Raw genomic sequence first — 27,330 nt, forward strand, 5'->3', positions numbered from 1 at the left:
GCACCGTCCCATCACACACTCCCGGGGTCAGACACAGAGTGAAGCTCCCTCCGCACCGTCCCATCACACACTCCCGGGGTCAGACACAGAGTGAAGCTCCCTCCGCACCGTCCCATCACACACTCCCGGGGTCAGACACAGGGTGAAGCTCCCTCCACACCGTCCCATCACACACTCCCGGGGTCAGACACAGAGTGAAGCTCCCTCCGCACCGTCCCGTCACACACTCCCGGGGTCAGACACAGGGTGAAGCTCCCTCCACACCGTCCCGTCACACACTCCCAGGGTCAGACACAGGGTGAAGCTCCCTCCACACCGTCCCGTCACACACTCCAGGGGTCAGACACACAGTGAAGCTCCCTCTACACTGGCCTGTCACACAGTAAGTTGCAGTGACAGCTAGATCAGCCTCCCCCATGTGACGAGGTCCCCACCCCTTCCCTTGTCATCCAGTCAGCTGTGAAGAGAAACCACAAGGTTGCAAAACCCCTTTTTTTTTATTCTGGTGGCTCTCGCCAGCTTTGTACACTGCAGGACAGCAGCCTGTACAAACTGTCGTGGATCTGTCGGTCTCTCTTTGCCTCGGTTTGAACAGGTAGAATCGGGAGGGTCGTTTCTTTATTCCCCCTGGAGCTTGTCTACTCTCCCCAGGACTTCCTTTGAGTATAGATTGCATTAATGGGGGTGTGTGTGTTGGTGATAAAGCTGGGATTTCTACATTATTTCACTGGCTTCCGAAACCAACGCAGCCTCTCGGCTCTGGACGCGAGCAACACTGGTGAAACCGTGCAGAATATTTAATTCCCACCCCTGACCCGTCTTCCCCCACGGTGTGCAGGGGGAGCTTCCCCCTTCCCTGTCTCCTGAGCCCCAGGTCCCTGGTCCCGGGTGGTCCCTGCCGGAGGTCAGAATCGCTGAGTCAGCCACGTCCGCACACAGCGGACCGTGGGGGTGCTGAGGATGGGGTGTGGCACTCTGCAGCCACTAGTGATGGGACTAAACGGGGAGGCTCGGGGGATGGGGGGGAGAAGCAGGGGTTCGACCAGCCGGGCTGAGGTGGCTGCCTCCACGGCACTGGATTCCAGGGGCGGAGTGTGTCCACACTGCCTCCCTTTGTCGAAGAGCCGGCGACGGAAGGGTGTGGGGGAGGGAAGTAGGGTGCTGCCTGGTGACAAAGCCAGTTCGCTTTTCCCCCATCTCTCTCTCTCTCTCAGCGCCCTTCCCATGAGGACAGCTGTGTTACTCTGGGTCCTGGTGTCTGCCCACTGCTCCCTCTCCCTTCGCATCTGCTCCTTCAACGTGCGGGCGTTCGGCAGGGCGAAGGCAGCCAAGCAGCGGGTGATGGAGACCCTGGTCGAGGTAGGTGACTGCTTGCTCCAGGAGCCTGTGGCTCCACACATTGAGGGCACCCCCTCCCCGTCTCGGTGACCCCCTCTGGCCCCCACACCCCTCCCTGTTTCTGTGATCCCCTCTGGCCCCTACACCCCACCTGGACTCTGTGGACCCCCCCCCAGGCATTTACAATGTCTCACATAGGCTGGTGCAGAATTTTAAGACACAATGGACCTGAGGCGTGTTGGCAAACTGGATCCAAAGCTGGCTTGGTGCTGGGAGGCAGAGGGCGGCAGTGGAGAGAGATGTTTCTGACTGGACGTCTGTGACCAGTGGTGTACAGGGATCGATGCTGAGACCTTCGCTGTTTGTGGTGTGTCTCAGTGACTTGGAGATAGGTCTGATGAGTAGGTTCTGTCGATGAATCAGAGTTGGTGGTGAGAGAAGTTGTCTAAGGTTCTCAAGGTCAACTGGAAAGTTGGGCAGAGCGTTGGCAGAGGGAATTTAATCCTGGCAATTGCAAGGGGATTTATTTGTATAGGGGTAGGGCATGTACAGTATATCGAACACTACAGCACAGTACAGGCCCTTCAGCCCACAATGTTGTGCCGACATTTTATCCTGTTCTAAGGTCTATCTAACCCTTCCCTCCCACATAGCCCCGCATTTCTCTATCATTCACGTGTCCATCTAGGAGTCTCTTAAATGTCCCTAATGTATCTGCCCCCACAACCCCTGCCGGCAGTGCGTTCCACACACCCGCCACTCTCTGTGTAAAAAAAACATACCCTTGACATCCCCCTTATACCTTCCTCCAATCATCTTATGCCCCCTCGTGTTAGCCATTGTCGCCCTGGGAAAAAGTCTCTGACTGTCCACTGGATCTATGCCTCTTATCATCTTGTACACCTCTATCAACTCACCTCTCATCCTCCTCCTCTCCAAAGAGAAAGGCCCTAGCCCACTCAACCTATCCTCGTAATGGTAGGGCAGTATGGAATGTTGATGAATAGAGAGAGACCTTGGCAGTGCAACTTCCCAGCTGGATAGGGCGTTGAAAAAGGCACATGGGCAGCTTTACCTTCACAGCTGAGGACACACAAAACCTGAGGTGTTATGTTGCAGCTTTATGTAGAACACAGCACAGGGACAGACCCTTCAGCCCACCATATTGTGCCAAACTAATTAAACCAGTAACTAAATGCTTAACTAATCCCTTCTGCCTGCACAGCGTCCATCTCCCTCCATTCTCTGCACATCCATGTATCTGTCTTAAGAACCTCTTAAACCCCTCCATCATATCTGCCTCCACCCCCACCCCTGGCAGCACATCCAGGCACCCACCGCTCTCTGTGTAAAACAACCTGCCCCACACATCTCCTCTGAACTTGCCCTCTCTCATCTTAAATGCACGCCCTTTAGTATTTGACATTTTCACCCTGGGGGAGAAAGATGCCGGCTGTCTACTCTATCTGTGCCTCTCATAATCTTCTAATCCTCTATCAGGTCTCCCCTCAGCCTCCGCCGCTTTGGAGAAAACAACCCAAGTCTGTCCAACCTCTCCTTATAGCTCATGCCCTCTAATGCAGGCGGCGTCCTGGTGAACCTCTCCTGCACCCTCTGCAAAGCCCCCACACCCTTCCTGTAACGGGGTGACCAGAACTGAATACAATCCTCCAGATACGGCCCAACCAGAGTTTCATAAAGCTGCAACTTAGCCTCCTGACTCTTGAACTCAGTGCCTCGACTAATAAAGGCAAGTATGCCGTACGCCTTCCTTACCGCCCCTATCAACCTGTGCAGCCACTTTCAGGGAGCGATGGACTTGGACCCCAAGATCCCTCTGTACATCAGCTGTTAAGGGTCCTGCCATTAACACTGTTCTGTCCCCTTACATCTGATCTCCCAAAGTGCAACACCTCACACTAGGCCGGGTTAAACTCCATCTGCCATTTCTCTGCCCGTATCTGCAACTGACCTACCCTGCTGTATCCTTTCGCAACCTTCTACACTGTCCACGACACCACCAACCTTTGTATCGTCTGCAAACTTACCAACCCACCCATCCACGTTTTCACCCAAGTCGTGTATATACGTCACAGACAGCAGAGGTCCATAAGTGCAGTCACAAAACATCTGTTGAACTGCGCTTGTAGTACTGTGTACAGTTCCGACAACCACAGTACAGGAAGGATATGGTTGCACTGGGGAGGGTGCAGAGGAGATTGTCCAGGACGTTGGCTGAATTGGAGGACTTCAGCTATGGGGAGAGCTTGGACGAGCTGGGCTTGTTGTCCCTGGAGCAGAGGACATTGAGGGGTGACCTGGTGTAAGATTGTAAGAGGCAATAGATCAGGTAGACGGTCACAATCTCTTTGCCACGGTAGAGGTGTCAAGAACAAGAGGGCATCAGTTGAAAGAGAGAGGGAAAGTTTTAAAGGGGATCCAAGGAGTGAGTTTATTACACAGAGTGCATTCGACGTCAGGAACATGCTGCCACAGGAGGTGGTGTAGTCGCACACGGTCACTGTGATGAGACGAAGACAGACACTTGAATAGGCAACAGGTTAGAACGCGGGTCCTGTGTGAGGAGAGGGGTATTGGCATAAAGGTCCACATGGACGTGGTGGGGAAAAGGCCTGTTTCTGTGCTGTAGAACTGTGACCCCCTCCGGCCCCTGCAGCACTCCCCGTCCCTGTGACCCCTCTGGCCCCGACACCCCTCCCCGTCTCCGTGACCCCTCTGGCCCTGACACCCCTCCCCGTCTCCGTGACCCCCTCCGGCCCCTGCAGCACTCCCCGTCCCTGTGACCCCTCTGGCTCCGACACCCCTCCCCGTCTCCGTGACCCCTCTGGCCCTGACACCCCTCCCCGTCTCCGTGACCCCCTCCGGCCCCGACACCCCTCCCCGTCCCTGTGACCCCTCTGGCTCCGACACCCCTCCCCGTCTCCGTGACCCCTCTGGCCCTGACACCCCTCCCCGTCTCCGTGACCCCCTCCGGCCCCGACACCCCTCCCCGTCCCTGTGACCCCTCTGGCCCTGACACCCCTCCCCGTCTCCGTGACCCCCTCCGGCCCCTGCAGCACTCCCCGTCCCTGTGACCCCTCTGGCCCCGACACCCCTCCCCATCTCCGTGACCCCCTCCGGCCCCTGCAGCACTCCCCGTCCCTGTGACCCCTCTGGCCCCGACACCCCTCCCCGTCTCTGTGAACCCCCCGCCCCAGGGAAAGTTGGCTGGGGGTGGGGGTGGGGGGGGGGGTGTGGCGGCGGGAACTCCCACTATTGAACCCTGGTGTGCGCTGTGTGACGGGGCTGCGTCTGTGGCCCGCAGATCGTGTCGCGTTGTGACATCTGCCTGATGATGGAGGTTCGGGACTCCAAGGGACAGGCCGTGCCTCGGTTCATCTCGCAGCTCAACCGGTGAGTGTTGCCCCAGTCCGTCCCGGTCGCGTCTTCCCCCTCGGCGGCCTCCGTGTCCCGATGTCAGCGCGCTGGGCCCTCGCTGGGCCCCGGCTGCAGTCCCACCAAGCGAGGCCGTGTACCTAGGCCCCGTCCCGCGTACTGAGGCCTGAGCCCAGACTGGGCCCCGTCCCGCGTACTGAGGCCTGAGCCCAGACTGGGCCCCGTCCCGCATACTGAGGCCCGAGCCCAGAACTGGGCCCTGTCCCGTGTACTGAGGCCCCGTCCCGTGTACTGAGGCCCGAGCCCAGAGCTGGGCCCTGTCCCGCATGATGACACCCAAGCTGGGCCAGGCCTGGCTGTGGAGGGGTGTGGGTGGGTGTGTGGAGCTCCCACCAGACTAGCAGCCTGAACCGGACTCTCTCTTTCCCCACAGACGGGACCCCCGACACCCGTACTCCCATGTGGCCAGTGAGAGGCTGGGGCGCTCCTCCTACAAGGAACAATATGTCTTCATCTACAGGTAGCTGGGCACGGGGGCCGGCAGGGAAGCCTGTTCTCCCCCCCCACCGTCCAAGGGCAGCCGCCCCACGGGGAGACCAGCCCAGGAGGGCCAGTGGGGTAGGCCGCAGGTGACAGGAGGGTTGGTGGAGGGAAGGCAGGTTCCGGGGTGGTATTGAGGGGTTGGTGGCGTCAGCTGAGAAATGCAGACAGAGCTTAATCCCGATGAACGTGAGGTCAGTCGTAGAGCACAGAGAGAGGCCCCTCGGCCCAACCAGTCCATGCCGGCCACGATTCCCATCTCAGCCAGTCCTGTTTGGCCCGTATCCCTCTGAACCTTTCCTAGTGTTGATGAGGCTCTACGGGGCACTAGTGAGGCCTCATTTGGAATATTGTGCGCTGTTTTGGGCCCCACATCTTAGGAAGGATGTGTTGACGTCGGAGAGGGTTCAGAGGAGATTTACGAGGATGATTCCCAGAATGAAAGGGCTGACGTATGAGGAGTGTTTGTCGGCTCTTGGACTGTACTCACTGGAGTACAGAAGAATGAGAGGGGACCTCATAGCGATATTTAAAATATTGATAGGAAAGGACAGAGTAAATGTGGCTAGGCTGTTTCCCTTGGTGGGTGAGTCCAGGACCAGAGGGCACAATCTTAGAATTAGAGGGTACAGTTTCAAAACAGAGATGAGGAAAAATTTCTTTAGCCAGAGGGTGGTGAATTTGTGGAACTCCTTGCCACGTACAGCAGTGGAGGCCAGATCAGTGGGGGCGTTCAAGGAGGAGATAGGTAGATATCTAAATAGTCAGGATATCAAGGGATATGGGGATGAGGCCGGAAACTGGGATTAGAATAGGTTTTTTCTTCTTCTTCCCCCATTCCCCATTTCCCTTTCCTTGGAGCAGACTCGATGGGCCGAATGGCCTGCTTCTGCTCCCTTGTCTTGTGATCTTGTGATCCGTGGACTTGTCCAATGTTGTTAATGTCGCTGCCTCACCCACTTCCTCTGGCAGCTCGTTCCGTTTACTGACCACCCTCTGGGTGAACACCTTGCCCCTCAGCTCCCTATTAAATCTCTCCCCTCTCACCTTAAACCCGTGCCCTCTAGTTCTTGATTCCCCAACCCTGGGGAATAGACTGTGCATTCACCCTGTCTACACTCCTCACTGCCTCGGTAAAGCAGCCAGCACCCACCCCCCACATTCTCTCTTCTCCCCCCTCCCATCAGGCAGAAGATACAAAACCCAGAAAGCACATCCCACCAGGCTCAAGGACAGCTTCTACCCCGCTGTTATGACTATCGAACGGTGCCCTAATACGATAAGATGGACTCTTGATCTCACAATCGACCTCACTGAGGCCCTTGCACCTTATTGTCTGCCTGCGCTGCACTTTCTCCGTAACTGGGACACTTCATTCTGCACTCTGTTATTGCTGGGACAATAAACCAATTTATCAACACCCCTCATGATTTGATACACCTCATGCCTCAGTTTCCTATACGCCAATGAAAACAGTCCCAACCTCTCTCCGTGACTCAGTCCTTGGAGTCCTGGTGACCGATGAGTGATAATTTGGGAGCACAGATGAGGCTTGGACATAACCCATGAGTGGTCGGGTAGGATCTTCGGGAGTATTGAGGAACAGAGGGAGCTTGGTGCACAAGTCCAAAGATCTTTGAGGGTGGATAACAGGGTTAAGAAGGCAGATGGGATTCTGGCCTTCGTTAGTCAGGGCATTGAATACAAGAGCAGGGAGGTTCTGCTCCACCTTCATAAACCATCGGTCAGACCACAGCTGGAGCACTGCGTGCAGTTCTGGTCACTGCACTACAGGAGGGGTGTGACAGCGCTGGAGAGGAGATTCACTAGGATGGTGCCTGGGATGGAGTGTCTCAGTTACAAGGAGAGACTGGGTCTGCTCTCCCTGGTGCAGAGGAGGTTAAAAGGGGATGTAATTGAGGTATATAAAATTGAGGGATACAGATTGGGGTAGACTGCAGGAGACCTTACCCCAGATCAGAGACAAGTGGAGGACATGGGTTTAGAGAAAGGGGAAAGAAATATAATGGGAGCTGAGGGAACCTGTTTAACCCAGAGAGCAGTTTCTGTCTCTTTGCTCCTAAGGGTTGGGATCTCGGCTCTGGCACCCCCCCCAGGGCATCGAGGAGGGCGGCACACCCAGCATCGGTAGCTCTGGGGGAGTGCCACAGTGAGGGAGGGAAGGACGGAGAGGGAGCCTCCCCAGCCTCAGACACCAGCCACATTTATTCCGCAGGGTCGATAAGGTGAAGGTTCTCGACGTGCATCAGTACAGGGACGGGGGTCCGGGTTACCGCAGTGTCTTCGCCCGGGGGCCCAGCGTCGTTCACTTTTCTGCGCCAGACACGGGTAAGTCGGAAAGGGTTGGGCTCTCTGCCACTGAAGTAGACTGTCAGGTGCGGCGGATTGTCGAGGACATAGGCGTCTTGCCTCAGGAACGGGGGGGGGGGAGGGGATTGTGGGCGGCGCCAAGCTACAGGACCCTCACTGTCTCTCCCTCTCTCCCACCCCCCCCCTCCCCCTCGTAGAGGTGAAAGAATTTGCATTGATCCCTCAGCACACTTGCCCAGACGCTGCGGTCAGGGAGGTCGACGAGCTCTACAACGTGTCCCAGTACATCAGGGAGCTGTGGGGCACCGAGGTAAGTGGGAGGACGTGTGGGGGTGGGCAAGGGCTGGCAGTGTCCATCTCCCCACGGCACCTACTCATCGTTGCCCCCCCCCCCCCCCTCCACCAACAGAACATCATGATCCTGGGGGACCTGAACGCCGGCTGTAGTTACATCCCCCCGAGTGCCTGGAGCCGGATCCGACTCCGCACCGAGCCCGGCTTCCACTGGCTGATCGGAGACAGCGAGGACACCACCGTCTGCGAGTCCACCAGCTGCCCGTACGACAGGTAACCCCGGACAGGGAGAGGGGCGTAGGGGAGGGAGGGGGTCACAGAAACAGGGAGGGATGTAGGGGCCGGAGGGGCTCACAGACACGGGGAAGGAGGGAGTCACAGATTGGTAGGGGCCAGAGCTCAGATGGAGAATATGAGAGAGGCGGCACATGCTGCAATCTAGAGCCACACACAAGATGCTGCAGGAACTCAGGGGGTCAGGCAGCATCTGTGTCACCAAGCCCAGATGAAGGGCATCGACCCGAAATATCGACTGTCCATCTCCCTCCACGGATGCTGCCCGACCCGCTGAGTTCCTCCAATGGGGAAAATGCGGTTCGTAAAAGCAAAGGGTTTCCAAGTGGTGGGAGGTGTAGATCAGAGGGAGCTGGGTGTGTGACAAGTCACCGCAGGTGCATCAGTCCAGCACATCACATCTCGGTCCTGATTACAAGAGGGTTTGGGTGGAGAGCTCTTCACTGCAGTTGTCCAGGGCCCCTGGTGAGACAGGAACCGATCCGGTCTCTGTGACTCAGGGACCCAGTGATGGTTCACTGGATGGGTTAGTCAGACATTGGAGAGATCGAGGAAACTGCTGACCTGTTCTCTGGTGTTTGTAGGAACCCAGGAGGTTTTGTTGAAAAGGATGAACCTCTTGCAGGGAGGACGTTTCTCCTGGGGTCCCAGACACTGTCCCAAAGGTCAGCCATTGTGTGAGAGACCGAGAGAGAGAGGAATTTTTTCAGAGGGCTGTGGAAATCATCACTTTAAGGGGGAAGATGTCAGGATACTGGAGGGAGACGGGGATCAAGGGTGCCAAGAGAGCTTGAACTGTGGGCCAGGATCGAGGGTATCCCTCCCGCGTGACTGTGGGGAGTTGCTGCGGGTATCCCCATTACAAGAGATGCTGTTCTTCCCCCCCCCCCCCCCCCCGGACAGGATCATTGTCTACGGAGCAGCCTTCCACAGAGCCATCGAGCCGGGGTCGGCCAAAGTGTTTGACTTCCGCCGGAGCTTCAGGCTATCGGAGGAGGAGGTGAGGAATGGGAGAGCAGGAACTCGGTCGGGAACAACCTGCGGTCGCGCCCACTTCCCCGCGCCTTCCCGAGCTGACCTCTCTCCCTTCCGTTCCCCCCTGCAGGCCCTGGAGGTGAGCGACCATTTCCCAGTGGAGGTGCAGGTGAAGGAGGTGCAGAGGCCACGTGCCGAACTCTGAGGGTCCCAGCAGGAAGCACAGAGAGTCCAGCCTGACGACCACCAGCTCTTCCTCCCCGCTTGACAGTCAATAAAATGGATTCTGCTCACCTTGAGGGGGTCTGTGTGTGTGTGGGGAGGGGCTCAAGGGCTAGGAAGGACAGAGTGGGCTGAAGGGCCTGTCTCTGCACTGTGTTACCTTTCTGTTCTGTTGTACAAGATGATGGCGAGGCCACAGCTGGAGTACTGTGTGCGGGTTTGGTCTCCCTGCTTTACTGGTTGATTATTGTCACTTGTCCTGAGGTCCAGTGAAAATCTTGTCTTGCAAACCGATGGTACAGGTCAATTCATTACACAGTGCAGTTACATTGGGTTAGTACAGAGTGCATTGATGTAGTACAGGTCAAAACAATAACAGTACAGAGTAAAGTGTCCCAGCTACAGAGAAAGTGCAGTGCAATAAGGTGCAAGGTCACAACAAGGTAGATCGTGAGGTCAGAGTCCATCTCATTGTATAAAGAAACCGTTCAATAGTCTTATCACAGCAGAGTAGAAGCTGTCCTTAAGCCTGGTGGGACGTGCCCTCAGGCTCCTGTATCTTCTACCTGATGGAAGCGGAATGTCCCGGGTGAGTGGGGTCTTTGATTAGGAAAGACGCCATTGAGCTGACAAGAGTGCCGAGGATGTTGGCAGGACTGACTTATGGGGAGAGGTTTGGACTTTATTCCTTGGAGAGCAGGAGAACGAAGGGCGATCTTACAGAGGTGGACAAAATGCGGGCTGCCCCCTGAACACTCTATGCAAAAGGTGCATTTCACTGAGGAGGTTTACGAGAACGTTGCTGGGACTGAGTTATGGAGAGAGGTTGGGCAGGTTACTGCAGTGTAGGGGTGACCTTATAGAGGTGTATAAATCCATGAGGGGCACAGTCTGTTGCCCCAGGGTTGGAGAATCAGGAACCAGAGGGCACAGCTTTAAGGTAAGAGATTTAACAGGAACCTTGAGAGGCAACTTTTTCCACCCAGAGGCTGGTGGGTGTGTGGAATGAGCTGCCCAGGGGAGGGAGGGGGTTGAGAAGGGGGGAGAGTACTTTTGACATTTAAAAGGCACCTGGACAGTTCCATGGACAAGAAAGGTTTATAGGGATATGGGCCAAACTCAGATGGGAATCTTGGTTGGTGTGGACACGAGGCCAAAGACCATGTTTCTGAATGATTCCGCCGGGGATCCAGGCACCACTTGCAGAGCGAGGCAGGGAGAGCCCACTGGGCTTTATGTGGCATAGAGAGAGGGAGAATGAGAGAATTGTAAAAGGAGCTAGTATACACCCCAATGGGCTGAATGCACCCCCACCTCCCGTGCTGTAACGGTCACAGCCCTGTCTCCGCAGCCACCCCACCCCCGGAAGTCAGCGGATAGTCGGACACAGGCAGGAGGTGGATTCAGACGTTTATTCAGAGGTTGGCGGGGAGGCTCTCACGCAGCGTGGAGTGCCCGCCAGGTACTGAGGGGACCCCGGTTGGGGATGTACTTCACCCCGCAGCCGTCGGGAACCAGGCGCTTCTCTGCCACCATGTCGTCAAAGTCCTCGGCATTGAACTTGGTGAAGCCCCACTTCTTGGAGATGTGGATCTGCGGGGGGGGGAGGGAGGTGAGGGTTAGAAACTTTAGTACAGAGCACCACCCCCACACTGACCATCAACAGCCCCCCACCCCCGAAGCCAGCACTCACCTTCTGCCTGCCGGGGAACTTGAACTTGGCCCTGCGCAGAGCCTCGATGACGTGCTCCTTGTTCTGGGTCTTGGTGCGCACTGACATGATGACCTGGCCGATGTTCACCCGAGCAACCGTGCCCTGCGGCTTCCCGAAGGCTCCCCGCATCCCCGTCTGCAGCCTGAGGGGGGGGGGGGGGGGGGGGGGGGGGGGGAAGGGATGGAAGAGATTTAAGTCTTCACCCTCACCGACTTGGGCAGCGGGGCAAGAACAGAGTGTACCCCAGCCGACATTTCAGGGACCCCGTCCACAGAGAGCCCCTGCCCACCCCCACCCCACGCAGCCCTCGAGCGACGGACGGCACCTGTCTCAGAGGTCCCTTTGAACGCCCGGCACTGAGCCACAGCCGGGCGCGTACACAACCAAAGACTTGCTGTCCGCAGCCATTGCACACCAGGATCCCACGGGAATGGAAACCGGTCGGCTTAATTGACTGCGATCGGCTGGGGGGCGAGGGTCACGGGAACGCGCGGACGGAGGCGGAGTGAAGCCTCACCTGTCGGCCCCTGCGCACGACAACATCTTGTTGATGCGGATGACGTGGAAGGGGTGCAGGCGCATGCGGATGTGGAAGCCGTCCTTGCCGCAGGTCTTCACCATGTACTTGTTGGCGCAGATCCGGGCCGCCTCCAGAGCTGCGGACCAGAGAGAGAGGGGGGGTGAACAGAACTGCCTGGGGGAAGGGGAGAGGGAGCTGAACACAACCAGTGGGAGAGATGGGACCTGTTGTCCATGGCCATTACACAGGGCAGGAGCTCAGCCCTCCCCTCTAGTTTCTGTAGCCCCCCCCCACCGCAGGCCTACTATTTTCAAACACGAGGCAATCCCCACTTTCACTGCTGGGGGTGGGAGTCTCCCTTGAGTCCTGGCACCACGACCACAGGCGGGCACACACACACCTTCGGAGGACAGCTGTTCGTACTCATCGGACACCATGTGGCCACATAGCGGGAACTCGTCCACTTTCGCCTTCTTGCGGCCCAAGTCGAAGATCCGGATCTTGGGATCTGCGGGAAGGGAGCGGGAGAAACGTCAGGAAACCCGACACTCATCTCAGCACCCAAATCCCTCCCCCCAGCTCGGGAAACTCCCCGTCTGCAGGGCACTCCCTTGGTCCTGGGCCTGAGCGACCCCGACCCCCCCCCCCCCCCCCCCCCCCCCCCCATAGGAGAGCAGAGATCAGTACCAACAGCCTGTCCTGGTCAAATCACGTAGCTGCCACGGCCAAGAAAGCTCACCAGCACCTCTACTTCCTCAGGAGGCTAAAGAAATTCAGTTTGTCCCCTTTGACTCTCACCAACTTTCACCGATGCACCATAGAAAGCATCCTATCTGGATGTATCACAGCTTGGGACGGCAACTGCTCTGCCCAGGACTACAAGAAGCCGCAGAGAGTTGTGGACACAGCCCAGCGCATCACGGACACCAGGCTCCCCTCCTTGGACTCTTGTCTTTACCTCTCGCTGTCTTGGTGTAGCAGCCAGCATAATCAAAGACCCCACCCACCCGGGTCATTCTCTCTTCTCTCCTCTTCCATCGGGTAGGAGATACAGGAGCCTGAGGGCACGTACCACCAGGCTCAAGGACAGCTTCTACCCCACTGTGATAAGACTATTGAACGGTTCCCTTATATGATGAGATGGACTCTGACCTCACGATCTACCTTGTTGTGACCTTGCACCTTATTGCACTGCACTTTCTCTGTAGTTGTGACACTTTACTCTGTACTGTTATTGTTTTTACCTGCACTACCTCAATGCACTCTGTACTAACCCAATGTAACTGCACTGTGTAATGAATTGACAAGTTTTTCACTGGACCTCAGTACAAGTGACAATAATGAACCAATACCAACACCCTACTAATGCTCTGATCCAGACACCCCACACACGCAGCGGTGGGAACACGTACCAGGAACCCCCCGGCAGAAGCGGGACTTGGGGTACGGCTTGTTCTTGCAGTATCTGTAACTGAAAGCAGGGCGTTAGAATCCGAGCCACGCACTCCGCCCCCACCCCACCGAGACCACTTGGCCCATCCAGCTGGCTGTTGTCAGCAGGGGGCTCCGGAAACGAGCCACGGGGCCAGAAGGGACCTCTCCCACCCCTCACAGGTCAGGCAGCCTCTGGCCATGGTGCCCAATGCCCACCACCCCAGGGTGCTGTTGGACTGCAGTAGGCACCATAGAACTCTACAGCACAGAAAACAGACCATTTGGCCCTTCTAGTCTGTGCCGAAACTTTATTCCGCTTGTCCCATTGCCCTGCACTCAGTCCATAACCCTCCAGACCTCTCCCGTCCATGTATCTATCCAATTTATTCTTAAGAGTGAGCCCGCATTTACCACATCAGATGGCAGCCTGTTCCACACTCGCACCACTCTCTGAGTGAAGAAGTTCCCCCTAAACCTTTCCCCTTTCACCCTAAAGCCATGTCCTCTCGTACTTATCTCTCCTAATCTCGGTGGAAAGAGCCGACTTGCATTTACTGTCTATACCCCTCATAATTTTGCAAACCTCTATCAAATCTCCCCTCATTCTTCTGCGCTCCAAGGAATAAAGTCCTAACCTGTTCAATCTTTCCCTGTAACTCAACTCCTGAAGACCCGGCAACATTCTAGTAAATCTCCTCTGCACTCGTTCAATCTGACTGACATCCTTCCTATAGTTAGGTGACCAGAACTGCACACAATACTCCAAATTTGGCCTCACCAATGACTTATACAACCTCACCATAACATCCCAACTCCTGTACTCAATACTTTGATCTATGAATGCCAGGCTGCCAAACGCCGCCTTTACAACCCTGTCTACCTGCGACGCCACTTTCAGGGAATATTGTACCCGAACTCCCAGACCCCTTTGTTCCTCCGCACTCCTCAGTGTCCGACCATTTACTGTGTGTGTCCTCCCTTGATTTGTCCTTCCAAAATGATTCTTAGGTTAACCCCTGACCTCTCAGCCACCCCAAAAGCAGGTGCGGTGACCCCTCCCTTCCCCACCCACCCAATGGTCCTGAGGCCAATCTGGAAGCCCCACCCCCACTCACCAGCGCGCGGGTCGGCGGCCCATCCTGCCTCGCTCTGCGGGAGGGAGAGAGTCCGTTAGTGACGTGTCCGGCAGGACCTGGGTCACCATGGAGACCCCCCACTCCGTTCAAGACCTCCCCGTCCCCATGGAGACCCATGTCCCCCCCTCCTTTCCCATGGAGACCCCCCTGCCCCCCCCGTTCCCATGGAGCGGTCCCCCTGCCCTCCCTGTTTTCATGGAGACCCCCCCGTTCCCATGGAGAGGGTCCCCCCACCCCCTGGAGACTCCCCCTTTCCCCTGGAGACCCCCCTGTTGCCATGGAGACACCCCCTTCCCCTGTTCCTGTGGAGACAGTCCCCCCGCCCCCATGGAGACCCCCCGTTCCCATGGAGACCCCCCGCCCCCATCGAGACCCCCCCATTTCCCCCCACCCCATGGAGGCCCCCCGTTCCCATGGAGACGGCCCCCCACCACCTTCCCTGTTCCCATGGAGACGGTCCCCCCTTCCCATGGAGACCCCCCCGGCCCCCCCGTTCCCATGGAGACGGTCCCCCCCCCCCGGTCGCCCCTCCGCTCCCACCTCGCGCTGCGACCGAAAGAGAGCGCGCGGGCCCGCGCCGCCGCTTATCAACCCCGCGCCACTTCCGGCCACGCCCCTTCCGCCGGACCCGCCCCTACCGAGCCCGGCCCCCCCGCCCGCCCTGCGCCCCCCCCACCGCCCCACCTCCCCACCTCCCCCTCCCCCTCCCCCCCCCCCGGGGCCGGTCGGTGGGAATAAACCGACCGCCCGTCGGTGCCGAGAGCCCCGGTGACGTCACCCAGCCCGCCGAGAGCGTCTTCCGCCGGAAGTGGGGCCTCGGGAGGGGCCCGCGCTGCGTGGCCCGAGCGGCGGAAGTGGGGCTGATCTGCCGGATGTGGGGCTGGAGGGGCGGAAGTGGGTCTAGAGGGGCGGAAGTGGGGCTGGAGGGGCGGAAGTGGGGCTGATCTGCCGGATGTGGGGCTGGGGGTGGAAGTGGGGCTGGAGGGGCGGAAGTGGGGCTGATCTGCAGGATGTGGGGCTGGGGGCGGAAGTAGGGCTGGAGGGGCGGAAGTGGGGCTGGAGGGGCGGAAGTGGGGCTGATCTGCCGGATGTGGGGCTGGGGGGCGGAAGTGGGGCTGGAGGGGCGGAAGTGGGTCTGATCCGCCTGATGTGGGGCTGGGGGGCGGAAGTGGGGCTGGAGGGGCGGAAGTGGGGCTGATCTGCAGGATGTGGGGCTGGGGGGCAGATGTGGGGCTGGGGGGCAGATGGGCTGGGGGGGCAGATGTGGGGCTGATCTGCCAGATGTGGGGCTGATCTGCCAGATGTGGGGCTGGGGGGCAGATGTGGGGCTGATCTGCCGGATGTGGGGCTGGGGGGCAGATGGGCTGGGGGGGGCAGATGTGGGGCTGATCTGCCAGATGTGGGGCTGAGGGGCAGATGTGGGGCTGATCTGCCGGATGTGGGGCTGATCTGCCGGATGTGGGGCTGAGGGGCAGATGTGGGGCTGAGGGGCAGATGTGGGGCTGGGGGGCAGATGTGGGGCTGAGGGGCAGATGTGGGGCTGGGGGGCAGATGTGGGGCTGATCTGCCGGATGTGGGGCTGGGGGGCAGATGGGCTGGGGGGGGCAGATGTGGGGCTGATCTGCCAGATGTGGGGCTGAGGGGCAGATGTGGGGCTGAGGGGCAGATGTGGGGCTGGGGGGCAGATGTGGGGCTGATCTGCCGGATGTGGGGCTGATCTGCCGGATGTGGGGCTGAGGGGCAGATGTGGGGCTGAGGGGCAGATGTGGGGCAGGGGGGCAGATGTGGGGCTGATCTGCCGGATGTGGGGCTGATCTGCCGGATGTGGGGCTGAGGGGCAGATGTGGGGCTGAGGGGCAGATGTGGGGCTGGGGGGCAGATGTGGGGCTGATCTGCCGGATGTGGGGCTGATCTGCCGGATGTGGGGCTGAGGGGCAGATGTGGGGTTGAGGGGCAGATGTGGGGCTGGGGGGCAGATGTGGGGCTGATCTGCCGGATGTGGGGCTGATCTGCCGGATGTGGGGCTGAGGGGCAGATGTGGGGCTGAGGGGCAGATGTGGGGCTGGGGGGCAGATGTGGGGCTGATCTGCCGGATGTGGGGCTGAGGGGCAGATGTGGGTCTGATCTGCCAGATGTGGGGCTGAGGGGCAGATGTGGGTCTGATCTGCCAGATGTGGGGCTGAGGGGCAGATGTGGGGCTGATCTGCCGGATGTGGGGCTGAGGGGCAGATGTGGGGCTGGGGGGCAGATGTGGGGCTGATCTGCCGGATGTGGGGCTGGAGTTGACTGGAAATCGGAGAGCGCGGTTCCAGGTCGCCCGGCTATGGGAGGGATGCTGCCAGGATTGGAGGGCTTGAGTTATGAGCAGGGGCTGGGACTGTTTCCCCGGAGCGAAGGAGGCTGAGGGCTGACCTGATGGAGGTTCATAAAGTCACGAGAGGGAGATAGTCGGTCACAGTCTTTTCCCCAGGGTCAGGGGGTCTGAAACCAGAGGTCTGGGGCTTAAGGTGAGGGGGGAAGGTTTAAATGCAGACACAGGAGATGGCAGATGCCGGGATCTGGAGCAACACACAATCTGCTGGAGGAACCCGGCGTGTCAGGTCGAAACCCTGCGTCAGATTTAAAGGGAACCTGAGGGGCAACTTCTTCACCCGGAGGGTGGTCCGTACGTGGAACGAGCTGCCGGAGGGAGTGGGTGAGGCGGGGACATTAACAACGTTTACAAGGCACTCGGACAGGTCCGTGGATGGGAAAGGTTTCGAGGGACACGGGCCAAACACGGGCAAATGGGACTGGCTTAGACGGGGATCTTGGTCAGAGACCCGGGTTCAATCCCGACTTCCGGTGCTGTCTGTATGGAGTTAGCACGCTCTCCCCGTGACCGCGCGGGTTTCCCCCGGGTGCTCCGGGTTCCTCCCCCGTCCCAACGACGTGCGGGGTCGGTGGGATAATCGGCCCCCCGGTGTGTGGGGTGAGGGGGAGTATCTGGGGGGAGTTGGTGGGAATGTGGGGGGAGCAAAATGGGACCGGTGAAGGATTGGTGTAAATGGGCAGCAGCTCTGTCCCGGTCTCCTGCCCAACCCCCTCTCTTCCCTCCCTCCTCTTCCCCCTCCTCTCTCTTCCCACTCCCCCTCTCCCCCCTCTCTCCCACCCCCTCCTCTCCTTTCCCCGTCTCCCCTCTTCCTCTACTTTTCACCCCCCACCTCTCTCCTATCCCCCTTCCCCCTTCCTTCCCCGCCTCTCTCCCTCCCTCCGTCTCCCGCCCCCTCGGTCCGCACACACAACCTCAGCCCTGGGCACCGACCGACGACAGCAGGTGGCACCATTGAGCCAGAGCGGACTGGGGGACGGCGGTTCCCAACCGTCTACCTCGCCCCAACACTGACCCCCCCCGCCCCCTCCCACTGTACAGGGCAGTGCTGGGGGCAGCAGTCTGGACCCACACCGGCAGGGCGGTGGGTGTGGGGGGCAGGAGGGTTGGGTCAGGATGAGCTGCAGAGCATGGGTGGGGCAGCCCAGTGAATGAGTAGCTCAGACAGGCCCCTGTATCTGAGCAGCAGTTCCTAGAATTCCGAGCAACACGTCCTGTCCTGCCCAGGAGCTACGGCATCCGTTCTCAGAGTACACAGTCTCGGGCTAATGAATCACCTGGGGAGTGTGTGATGGGACAAGGTAGAGGGAGCCTCACCCTGTGTCTGACCCCGGGAGTGTGTGACGGGACGGTGCGGAGGGAGCCTCACCCTGTGTCTGACCCCAGGAGTGTGTGACGGGACGGTGTAGAGGGAGCCTCACCCTGTGTCTGACCCCGGGAGTGTGTGACGGGACGGTGCGGAGGGAGCTTCACCCTGTGTCTCACCCCGGGAGTGTGTGACGGGATGGTGTGGAGGGAGCTTCACCCTGTGTCTGACCCCGGGAGTGTGTGACGGGACGGTGCGGAGGGAGCTTCACCCTGTGTCTGACCCTGGGAGTGTGTGACAGGACGGTGTGGAGGGAGCTTCACTGTGTCTGACCCCGGGAGTGTGTGACGGGACGGTGCGGAGGGAGCTTCACCCTGTGTCTCACCCCGGGAGTGTGTGATGGGATGGTGCGGAGGGAGCTTCACCCTGTGTCTGACCCCGGGAGTGTGTGACGGGACGGTGCGGAGGGAGCTTCACCCTGTGTCTGACCCCGGGAGTGTGTGACAGGACGGTGTGGAGGGAGCTTCACTGTGTCTGACCCCGGGAGTGTGTGACGGGACGGTGTGGAGGGAGCTTCACCCTATGTCTCACCCCGGGAGTGTGTGACGGGATGGTGTGGAGGGAGCTTCACCCTGTGTCTGACCCCGGGAGTGTGTGACGGGACGGTGCGGAGGGAGCTTCACCCTGTGTCTGACCCCGGGAGGGTGTGTCGGGACGGTGCGGAGGGAGCTTCACCCTGTGTCTGACCCCGGGAGGGTGTGACGGGACGGTGCGGAGGGAGCTTCACCCTGTGTCTGACCCCGGGAGTGTGTGACGGGACGGTGCGGAGGGAGCTTCACCCTGTGTCTGACCCCGGGAGTGTGTGACGGGACGGTGCGGAGGGAGCTTCACCCTGTGTCTCACCCCGGGAGTGTGTGATGGGATGGTGTGGAGGGAGCTTCACCCTGTGTCTGACCCCGGGAGTGTGTGACGGGACGGTGCAGAGGGAGCATCACCCTGTGTCTGACCCCGGGAGTGTGTGACAGGACGGTGTGGAGGGAGCTTCACTGTGTCTGACCCCGGGAGTGTGTGACGGGACGGTGTGGAGGGAGCTTCACCCTGTGTCTCACCCCGGGAGTGTGTGACGGGACGGTGTGGAGGGAGCTTCACCCTGTGTCTGACCCCGGGAGTGTGTGATGGGATGGTGTGGAGGGAGCTTCACCCTGTGTCTGACCCCGGGAGTGTGTGACGGGACGGTGCGGAGGGAGCCTCACCCTGTGTCTGACCCCAGGAGTGTGTGACGGGACGGTGTAGAGGGAGCCTCACCCTGTGTCTGACCCCGGGAGTGTGTGACGGGACGGTGCGGAGGGAGCTTCACCCTGTGTCTCACCCCGGGAGTGTGTGACGGGATGGTGTGGAGGGAGCTTCACCCTGTGTCTGACCCCGGGAGTGTGTGACGGGACGGTGCGGAGGGAGCTTCACCCTGTGTCTGACCCTGGGAGTGTGTGACAGGACGGTGTGGAGGGAGCTTCACTGTGTCTGACCCCGGGAGTGTGTGACGGGACGGTGCGGAGGGAGCTTCACCCTGTGTCTCACCCCGGGAGTGTGTGATGGGATGGTGCGGAGGGAGCTTCACCCTGTGTCTGACCCCGGGAGTGTGTGACGGGACGGTGCAGAGGGAGCTTCACCCTGTGTCTGACCCCGGGAGTGTGTGACAGGACGGTGTGGAGGGAGCTTCACTGTGTCTGACCCCGGGAGTGTGTGACGGGACGGTGTGGAGGGAGCTTCACCCTATGTCTCACCCCGGGAGTGTGTGACGGGATGGTGTGGAGGGAGCTTCACCCTGTGTCTGACCCCGGGAGTGTGTGACGGGACGGTGCGGAGGGAGCTTCACCCTGTGTCTGACCCCGGGAGGGTGTGTCGGGACGGTGCGGAGGGAGCTTCACCCTGTGTCTGACCCCGGGAGGGTGTGACGGGACGGTGCGGAGGGAGCTTCACCCTGTGTCTGACCCCGGGAGTGTGTGACGGGACGGTGCGGAGGGAGCTTCACCCTGTGTCTGACCCCGGGAGTGTGTGACGGGACGGTGCGGAGGGAGCTTCACCCTGTGTCTCACCCCGGGAGTGTGTGATGGGATGGTGTGGAGGGAGCTTCACCCTGTGTCTGACCCCGGGAGTGTGTGACGGGACGGTGCAGAGGGAGCTTCACCCTGTGTCTGACCCCGGGAGTGTGTGACAGGACGGTGTGGAGGGAGCTTCACTGTGTCTGACCCCGGGAGTGTGTGACGGGACGGTGTGGAGGGAGCTTCACCCTGTGTCTCACCCCGGGAGTGTGTGACGGGATGGTGTGGAGGGAGCTTCACCCTGTGTCTGACCCCGGGAGTGTGTGACGGGACGGTGCAGAGGGAGCTTCACCCTGTGTCTGACCCCGGGAGTGTGTGACAGGACGGTGTGGAGGGAGCTTCACTGTGTCTGACCCCGGGAGTGTGTGACGGGACGGTGCAGAGGGAGCTTCACCCTGTGTCTGACCCCGGGAGTGTGTGACGGGACGGTGCGGAGGGAGCTTCACACTGTGTCTGACCCCGGGAGGGTGTGACGGGACGGTGCGGAGGGAGCTTCACCCTGTGTCTGACCCCGGGAGTGTGTGACGGGACGGTGTGGAGGGAGCTTCACTGTGTCTGACCCCGGGAGTGTGTGACAGGACGGTGTGGAGGGAGCTTCACCCTGTGTCTGACCCCGGGAGTGTGTGACGGGACGGTGCGGAGGGAGCTTCACCCTGTGTCTGACCCCGGGAGTGTGTGACGGGATGGTGCGGAGGGAGCTTCACCCTGTGTCTGACCCCGGGAGTGTGTGACGGGACGGTGTGGAGGGAGCTTCACCCTGTGTCTGACCCCGGGAGTGTGTGACGGGACGGTGCGGAGGGAGCTTCACCCTGTGTCTGACCCCGGGAGTGTGTGACGGGATGGTGCGGAGGGAGCTTCACCCTGTGTCTGACCCCGGGAGTGTGTGACGGGACGGTGTGGAGGGAGCTTCACTCTGTGTCTGACCCCGGGAGTGTGTGACGGGACGGTGCGGAGGGAGCTTTACTGTGTCTGACCCCGGGACTGCATGACGGGACGGTTCCTGCCCTAAATCAATGTCTCCCACTCCAACGCACACCATAAACGAACGTGCTTCACTGACCTACTTTCAGTTTGGTTAAGGGTGTGACGGTTTCCTGCACTGGGAGGGTGGTTTCACCATCTCTTCCCTCCCCAGCTGCCACCCTCTGTGAGGAAGTGAGAGCCCTGTGCACGGGTGCTCACTGTGTCAGCCAATGGGTGCCATCCTGGCAGACTCTCGTCTGCACCACAAGACCGACCACAGCATGCAAGGGTGTTGCTGCCGTAGGAGCTGGCATTGCTCTCCCTGCCCCCATCATAGCTGCCCAGATGTCGCAGGAGACCGTGCTTGCACAGGTCACTGCTCCTGCCCTTCCCCTGTGGTGGGTTTCTAAGAAAGCTCACCAGTGCCTCTCCCTCCTCAGGAGGCTAAAGAAATCTGGCACATCTCCTCACCATCTTTTATCGATGCACCACAGAAAAATCCGATCCGGCTGCATCCCGGCTTGGGACGGCAACTGCTCTGCCCGGGACCGCAAGAAACTGCAGCGAGTTGTGGACACAGCCCAGTGCATCACGGAAACCAGCCTCCCCTCCACGGACTCTGTCTACACTTCCCGCTGCCTTGGTGAAGCAGCCGACAATAATCAAAGACCCCTCCCACCCCGGACATTCTCTCTTCTCCCCCCTCTGGTGCAAGGTCACAACGAGATAGATTGTGAGGTCAAGAGTCCATCGTATTGTACTAGGGGACCGTTCAATAGTCGTATAACAGCGGGGTAGAAGCTGTCCTTGAGCCTGGTGGGATGAGCTTTCAGGCTTTTGTATCTTCTGCCCGATGGGAGGGGGAAGAAGAGAGAATATCCGGGGTGGGTGGGGTCTTGGCTGCTTTACTGAGGCAGCGAGGTGTAGACAGAGTCCGCGGAGGGGAGGCTGGTTTCCGTGATGTGCTGAGCTGTGTCCACGACTCTGTGGAGAACTGCCCCTGATGGTTTGCGCGAGGATACTTCCCTGAGGAACTGCCAGTGATATTTGTCCCTCTCTCCCAGCCCTGGAGATCCTGCCCTTAAACTGGAGAGGGTGCAGGGATTTACGAGGATGTTGCCAGGACTCGAGGGCCTGAGTCATAGGGAGAGGTTGGCCAGGCTTGGTCTTTATTCCTTGGAACGTAGGAATGCTTTACAGCGCCAGCGACCCTGGTTCAATTCCAGTTGCTGTCTGTAAAGAGTTTGTACGTTCTCCCCGTGTCTGCATGTCTGAGGGGAGACTTTATTGAAGTGTTTAAAATGATGAGAGGCAGAGATAAGGTGGATGGTAACAGTCTTTTCCCCAGGGTAGCGGAGTCCAAAACTTGGGGGCATAGGTTTAGGGTGAGAGGGAAAGAGGGGACCTGAGGGACAACTTTTCCCCACAGAGGGTGGTGAGTGTATGGAACGAGCTGCCACAGGAAGTGGGTGAGGCAGGTACAACAGTGTCATTTAAGCAGCACTTGGACAGGTACATGGAGGGGTGGGGAGTGGGATAGGTGCCAAACGCAGGGAATTGGGACTAGCTGGGTGGGCACTGTGGTCGGCACGGACTGGTTGGGCCAGAGGGCCTCTCTCTGTGCTGTATTGCTCTGTGACTCCCAATGGGAGCAGTCTCCCCTCTGCTACCTGTCCTTAGAGTGCCTCCATCAGATCCCCCCGTTCCAAGAACAACCCCACCTTCTCCAGCTGTCACACCCCAGTAAATTGCTTCTGCAGCCTCTGGAAATCCTTCACACCCTCCCTGATGTGCAATGCCCGTCGCTCCCACAGCCACACCGGACTTTTCTTTTGTCCAAAGGTTTATTGTGACGTCTTTGGTTCTTCTGTTGTTTAAAGCCCCTGATGTCTGAACCGCTCCCCTTGTGACAGACTCTGCCCACACGTCCCCAAGCCCCGTGCAGAGGTTAGCGTAACGCTATTACAGCGCCAGCGACTCGGGTTCAATTCCAGCCGCTATCTGTAAGGAGTCTGTACGTTCTCCCCGTGTCTGCGTGGGTTTCCTCCGGGTGCTCCGGTTTCCTCCCACATTCCAAAGACGTACGGGTTAGGAAGTTGTGGGCGTGCTATGTTGGCACTGGAAGTGTGGCCACACTTGCGGGCTGCCCCCAGAACACTCTATGCAGTAAGATGCATTTCACTGTGTGTTTCGATGTACACGTGACTAATAAAGATATCTGATCTGTTGTTCCTTCTTGTTGGAATCACATCCTCCATTACACGCGAGCCCCTTCTTGCCCACCCACCCAGTGTTAAGCTTCACCTGCCATCTACCCTCACCCCCCAGTCCGCCTCCTCAAAATCCACCACCATCCTCACGGCCCAATGTTGCCCAGCGAGCTAGTCCCATCTGCCCGCGTTTGGCCCACAGCCGTCCGAACCTCTCCTCTCCGTGGACTTATCTAGACGGCTTTTAAACGTCGCTGATGTGGCCGCCTCAGCCGCCGTTTCTGGCAGCTCCACGCGTAAAGAAGCTGCCCCCTTTTGTCCTTTCACTTAAATGTCCCCGTGATTGTTGGAGGAGCCACAGGCAGGGAGGAGTCCAGCATACCGGAGCAAATTAGGACGCCCAGTCGAGTGGTGCCACAATTGCAACCTCTCGCTCAGCATCAGCGCAACTGAGGAGCCGATTGTCGACTTCAGGCAGGGGAAGGGGGGGTGAACATGCGCCAATCTACATCAGGGGATGGGCGGTGGAGAGGGTCAGCAGCTTCAAACTCCTGGGCGTTAACATATCGGACGACCTGTCCTGGGCCCGGCACGTCGATGCAATCACTAGGAAGTTGCGCCAGCGTCTTTACTTTCTCAGGAGGTTTGGCTTGTCACCGAACCTTCTGACAAACACTCTGACCGGTTGCATCACAGTCTGGGACGGCAATTCGAATGCGCAGGAACATAAGAAGCTGCAGAGGGTCGTGGACTCAGCCCAATACATCACGGGCACATCCCTCCCCACCATCGGGAGTATCTACAGGAGGTGCTGCCTCAAGAAGGCAACATTTACCATCAAAGATCCCCACCATCCGGGCCGTGCCATCTTCTCACAGCTCCCATCAGGCAGGAGGTACAGAAGCCTGAAGTCCCCACACCACCAGGTTCAGGAACAGCTACTTCCCTTCAACCATTCGGTTCTTGAACCAACCGGCACAACCCTAATCACTGCCTCAGTGCAGCAACACTGGGACCACTTTGCACTACAGTGCACTTTTAGTTTTGTTCTAATTGTGTTTCTTCTTGTAAAAATCATGTATAATTTACATCTGTTTCTCTTGTGAATGCTGCTTATCTGATGCTGTGTGCCTGTGATGCTGCCACAAGTAGGTTTTTCATTGCCCCTGTGCACACGTGTACAGTAAACCTAACTTTGACATTGAAATCTCTTGCCTCTGATCTTAAACTTATGCCCCCTCTTGTTTGCAGCACCCCCTCTCTGGAAAAAGACCCTGTTCCTCGTGATCTCGTCCGCCTCTATCAGGTCACTCCTCGACCTCCTGCGTTTTGGGAATGAGATTTGGGAATGGTGCCTGAAAAGTCGGAAGTTGAAACCCAAGTTGTTACAACGTTCAGGAACGCAGGTGGTGCCGGTAACTGGAATCTCCACTTTACATTTCAGTCCAGGAATCACTCTGTTTGCAGTTTGCTGTCCACACTGCAGTTCCCATCACCTGGGCTTCAGCATTGCTGCCGTTTGTCAGTTCAAGTACACCGCATCCACCACATTTCCTCTCCAACTTTTAAACGTTTTCAGTGGGGGGGTCTGTACACCCACAGCACTTTTGTCCGAGTAAACTTTCGAAATAATCGGGGAGAGTTAGCACTTTCGACACTAGTCAGATGAGGCTGACTGGGTTGTGGTTTTTAAATCCCTGAACCTTTTCCTTCTGAACAGTTTGCAAGGTTCAGATCACCTCGGGGTATCTCAGGATTCACGGCCAGGGTCTTCCCTCAATGACCTGGGTGGCATCCCATCTGCACCAGGGGATTTATCTGCTAAATCTCGGAACTCCTTCCGAGCCCCTCTCCCTCTCTCTCAACGTTCAGGGTGACCACAACTCTGCCACAGCAGAAAACAAGTTCTCATTCAGTAAAGTCCCCACGCCCTCTGGTGCGTTTCTGGTTTCTGATCGACCCCACCTCTGTCGCAACCGCTTTCCTGTTCACACGCACACAGAGTATATTTGGATTCTCTCTAGTCATCACAGTGTACTTTTGACTTTTCCCTTCACAATTCCTTTTTGTTTTAATTAAAGAATACTCACCCCCGGCCCCCCCCCCCCCCCCCCCCCCCCCCGAGGACAGAACCACAGTGCAGCTGTGTGTGTGTGTGTGTGTGTGTGTGTGGTTTGCACACTCTCTCTCTGCATGCTCTGATTTCTTCCCACATCCCAACATTGTGCGGGGTCAGTGGGTGAAATCGGCTCCCAGTGCGTGTGTGGGTGTGAGGGGTAGAATCTCTGGGGGGTGGGGGTAGTTGATGGGAATGTGGGGGAATGGAATGGGAGGGGTGGAAATGGGTGCTTGGTGGGTCTGCACGGACTCAGTGGACGGAAGGGCCCGTTTCCCCGCAGGATCTTCCTGTGCTCAAGCCGGCAATGCCACACAGCCCCGTGTTCTGTGGAGCTTTGTGCCGGACCCAGCAGGGGGAGGCCACTCAGCCCCTCAGTTCTACCCTGCCACTCCATCCGACCATGCCTGATTCACGCCGGCCTCAACTCCTCCCCTGTACCCGTTCCCCATCACCCTCCCTTCCTCGACCTTTCAAATATTTCTCCACCTCCCACCTTAAACACACCCAGTGATCCGGCCTCCACCACTCCCGGGGGGCAGAGAACTCCAGAGACTCTCCCCCCCCTCCCCCAGAGAAGAAATCTCCACACACCTTGGGTTAAATGACTGGCCCCGTATTGTGTAACCGCCTCCCCTTGTCGGTGCCCCCTCACCAGTGGGAACATCCCAACACCTGCCCTGTCAACATCCCCCCCCAACCCCCTTCTAAACGCCCCAGGAACACAGGAAAGACGCAGTTCAACTGGAGAGAGCTCAGAAAAGATTTACAAGAATGTCGCCAGGACTCGAGGGCCTGAGTTACAGGGAAAACGAGGGGCGACCTTATAGAAATGTTTAAAATAGGCGTAGATAAGGTGGTAACAGTCCTTTCCCCAGGGTAGGGGAGTCCGAAAGTAGGGGGGGGGGGGCAGTTTAGGGTGAGAGGGGAAGGGATCTGAGGGGCAAGTTTTTCACGCAGAGGGTGGTGAGTGTATGGAACGAGCTGCCAGAGGAAGTGGGTGAGGCAGGAACATTTAAGAAGCACTTGGACAGGTACGTGGAGGGGTGGGGACAGGGATATGGGCGGAACACAGGGAATTGGGACTAGCTGGGTGGGCACTGTGGTCGGCACGGACTGGTTGGGCCGAAGGGCCTGATTCCATGAGGACAGACCCAGACCGTCCAGCCTCTGTCGACAGGGCAACCCTCTCATCCCGGGAATGAGCCTCGGGAATCTCCCTTGGACCGTCTCCAGTGTTGACATATCCTGTGTTGGGTAAAGGGGACCGGCACTGTGCACAGGCCTCAACGGGAACCAAACCTCCCGGCTGCTAACGCAAGTGGGATTCATGCACGCGGAGACCCAGCTCCTTCTCAGCTTCACTCACTTGCCATCGTCTCTCTGTCTTGGCAAGAGAAATCCTACTCCCAGCCCCACTCACAGATGGACACAGGCCAGTGTATTATACAATAGAGTTTTAATTGGTCATTTTGGTTGCAAAGTGTGCTAGAATAAAAGGGAAGACACAATCCAGCTCGTGACCTCAGTGCAACAGGCTACTGAATAAGCACCGGTCATAAATACCAATAGAACCATGTCATGACAGCAAGGGACTCCCCTCTGGTGAAAGAGACAGACCAGGGAGTCGTGACTCCCCCTCCACACTCTCCGCGGATGAAACCCAAAGCAGGCAAAGGGCAGACAGACGGCGGAGAAACCCTCCTCCCTCCCTCCCTCCCTCCCCCCCCCCCCCCCCCCCCCCCCGCCCGAACTACGTCACAAGCGCGTTATCCTCAGAAGCAGTGGTCAGTATAAGAGTGCGAAGCTGGAGGGAGGGTGAGGAGGTTGGGAGGGGGCAGGGGGTGAGTGAGAGTTGGTCAGATCAGGGCACAGAGACTTGGAAGGGGCTGCCGGGGATGTGTTCGTCACCCCACTTCACCACCAGGGTATAGTTGCCTTTCTCCTTCAGGATGTACACCACGCTGTAGAGTTTGCCCCCCAGGTGTTTGACCAGGACCTCCTCGCAGGGCACCTTGGGTCCGTGGACACCCACAAGTAGCATGTTTGAACCTGGAGAGAGAGAGAGAGA

The 27,330-nt window shown here is 58.6% G+C and overlaps 3 protein-coding genes and 1 non-coding gene across 6 annotated transcripts in view; 1 reads left to right on the forward strand and 3 right to left on the reverse strand.

The window, feature by feature from the left end:
- The first annotated feature begins 17 nt into the window (after positions 1–17).
- LOC127566576 (deoxyribonuclease gamma-like) lies at positions 18–9,461 on the forward strand. Of its 3 annotated transcripts, XM_052009010.1 has the most exons (9): positions 18–595; positions 1,215–1,359; positions 4,664–4,752; positions 5,168–5,254; positions 7,511–7,623; positions 7,803–7,915; positions 8,015–8,172; positions 9,097–9,193; positions 9,299–9,461. In XM_052009010.1, the coding sequence occupies exons 2-9, from the start codon at positions 1,225–1,227 to the stop codon at positions 9,371–9,373; spliced, it is 867 nt and encodes a 288-aa protein (XP_051864970.1). In that variant the 5' UTR covers positions 18–595; positions 1,215–1,224; the 3' UTR covers positions 9,374–9,461. The 3 variants fall into 3 exon arrangements, with proteins under 3 accessions (XP_051864970.1, XP_051864967.1, XP_051864969.1); XM_052009007.1 differs by having other exon boundaries at positions 18–1,359; XM_052009009.1 differs by lacking the exon at positions 5,168–5,254 and having other exon boundaries at positions 18–1,359.
- A 1,322-nt stretch (positions 9,462–10,783) lies between these two features.
- Positions 10,784–14,790, reverse strand: rpl10 (ribosomal protein L10). Its single transcript, XM_052009011.1, has 7 exons — positions 14,735–14,790; positions 14,174–14,207; positions 13,037–13,095; positions 12,025–12,132; positions 11,622–11,760; positions 11,084–11,246; positions 10,784–10,983 (listed from the first exon to the last, which is right to left on the reverse strand). The coding sequence occupies exons 2-7, from the start codon at positions 14,194–14,196 to the stop codon at positions 10,828–10,830; spliced, it is 648 nt and encodes a 215-aa protein (XP_051864971.1). The 5' UTR covers positions 14,197–14,207; positions 14,735–14,790; the 3' UTR covers positions 10,784–10,827.
- LOC127566644 (small nucleolar RNA SNORA70) lies at positions 11,428–11,564 on the reverse strand. Its single transcript, XR_007955761.1, has one exon. It is a non-coding gene; the product is annotated as a small nucleolar RNA SNORA70 (small nucleolar RNA).
- An 11,911-nt stretch (positions 14,791–26,701) lies between the features above and the next one.
- The window catches only part of LOC127566549 (filamin-A-like), a gene marked incomplete at its 5' end in the record, with an annotated part of 60,930 nt that continues 60,301 nt past the window's right edge, over positions 26,702–27,330 (reverse strand). Inside the window, one exon of the mRNA XM_052008963.1 lies at positions 26,702–27,311. Coding sequence (XP_051864923.1) covers positions 27,124–27,311 — 188 coding nt within the window. The remainder of the gene's footprint in view (positions 27,312–27,330) is intronic.

The sequence above is a fragment of the Pristis pectinata genome, chromosome 43 (assembly GCF_009764475.1).
Source record: "Pristis pectinata isolate sPriPec2 chromosome 43, sPriPec2.1.pri, whole genome shotgun sequence".
Taxonomy (NCBI): Eukaryota; Metazoa; Chordata; class Chondrichthyes; order Rhinopristiformes; family Pristidae; genus Pristis; species Pristis pectinata.

Bases quoted from the DNA above. Each gene is read 5' to 3' on its own strand.
- LOC127566576 (XM_052009007.1), top strand. From the start codon at position 961: ATGGGGTGTGGCACTCTGCAGCCACTAGTGATGGGACTAAACGGGGAG. The intron at 1,360-4,663 runs GTAGGTGACTGC...TGTGGCCCGCAG, and splicing joins TGATGGAGACCCTGGTCGAG to ATCGTGTCGCGTTGTGACAT. The intron at 7,624-7,802 runs GTAAGTCGGAAA...TCCCCCTCGTAG, and splicing joins CTTTTCTGCGCCAGACACGG to AGGTGAAAGAATTTGCATTG.
- rpl10 (XM_052009011.1), bottom strand. From the start codon at position 14,196: ATGGGCCGCCGACCCGCGCGCTG. The intron at 11,761-12,024 runs GTGTGTGTGTGC...TCTGGTCCGCAG, and splicing joins CGAACAGCTGTCCTCCGAAG to CTCTGGAGGCGGCCCGGATC. The intron at 10,984-11,083 runs GTGAGTGCTGGC...CCCCCCCCGCAG, and splicing joins AGTTCCCCGGCAGGCAGAAG to ATCCACATCTCCAAGAAGTG.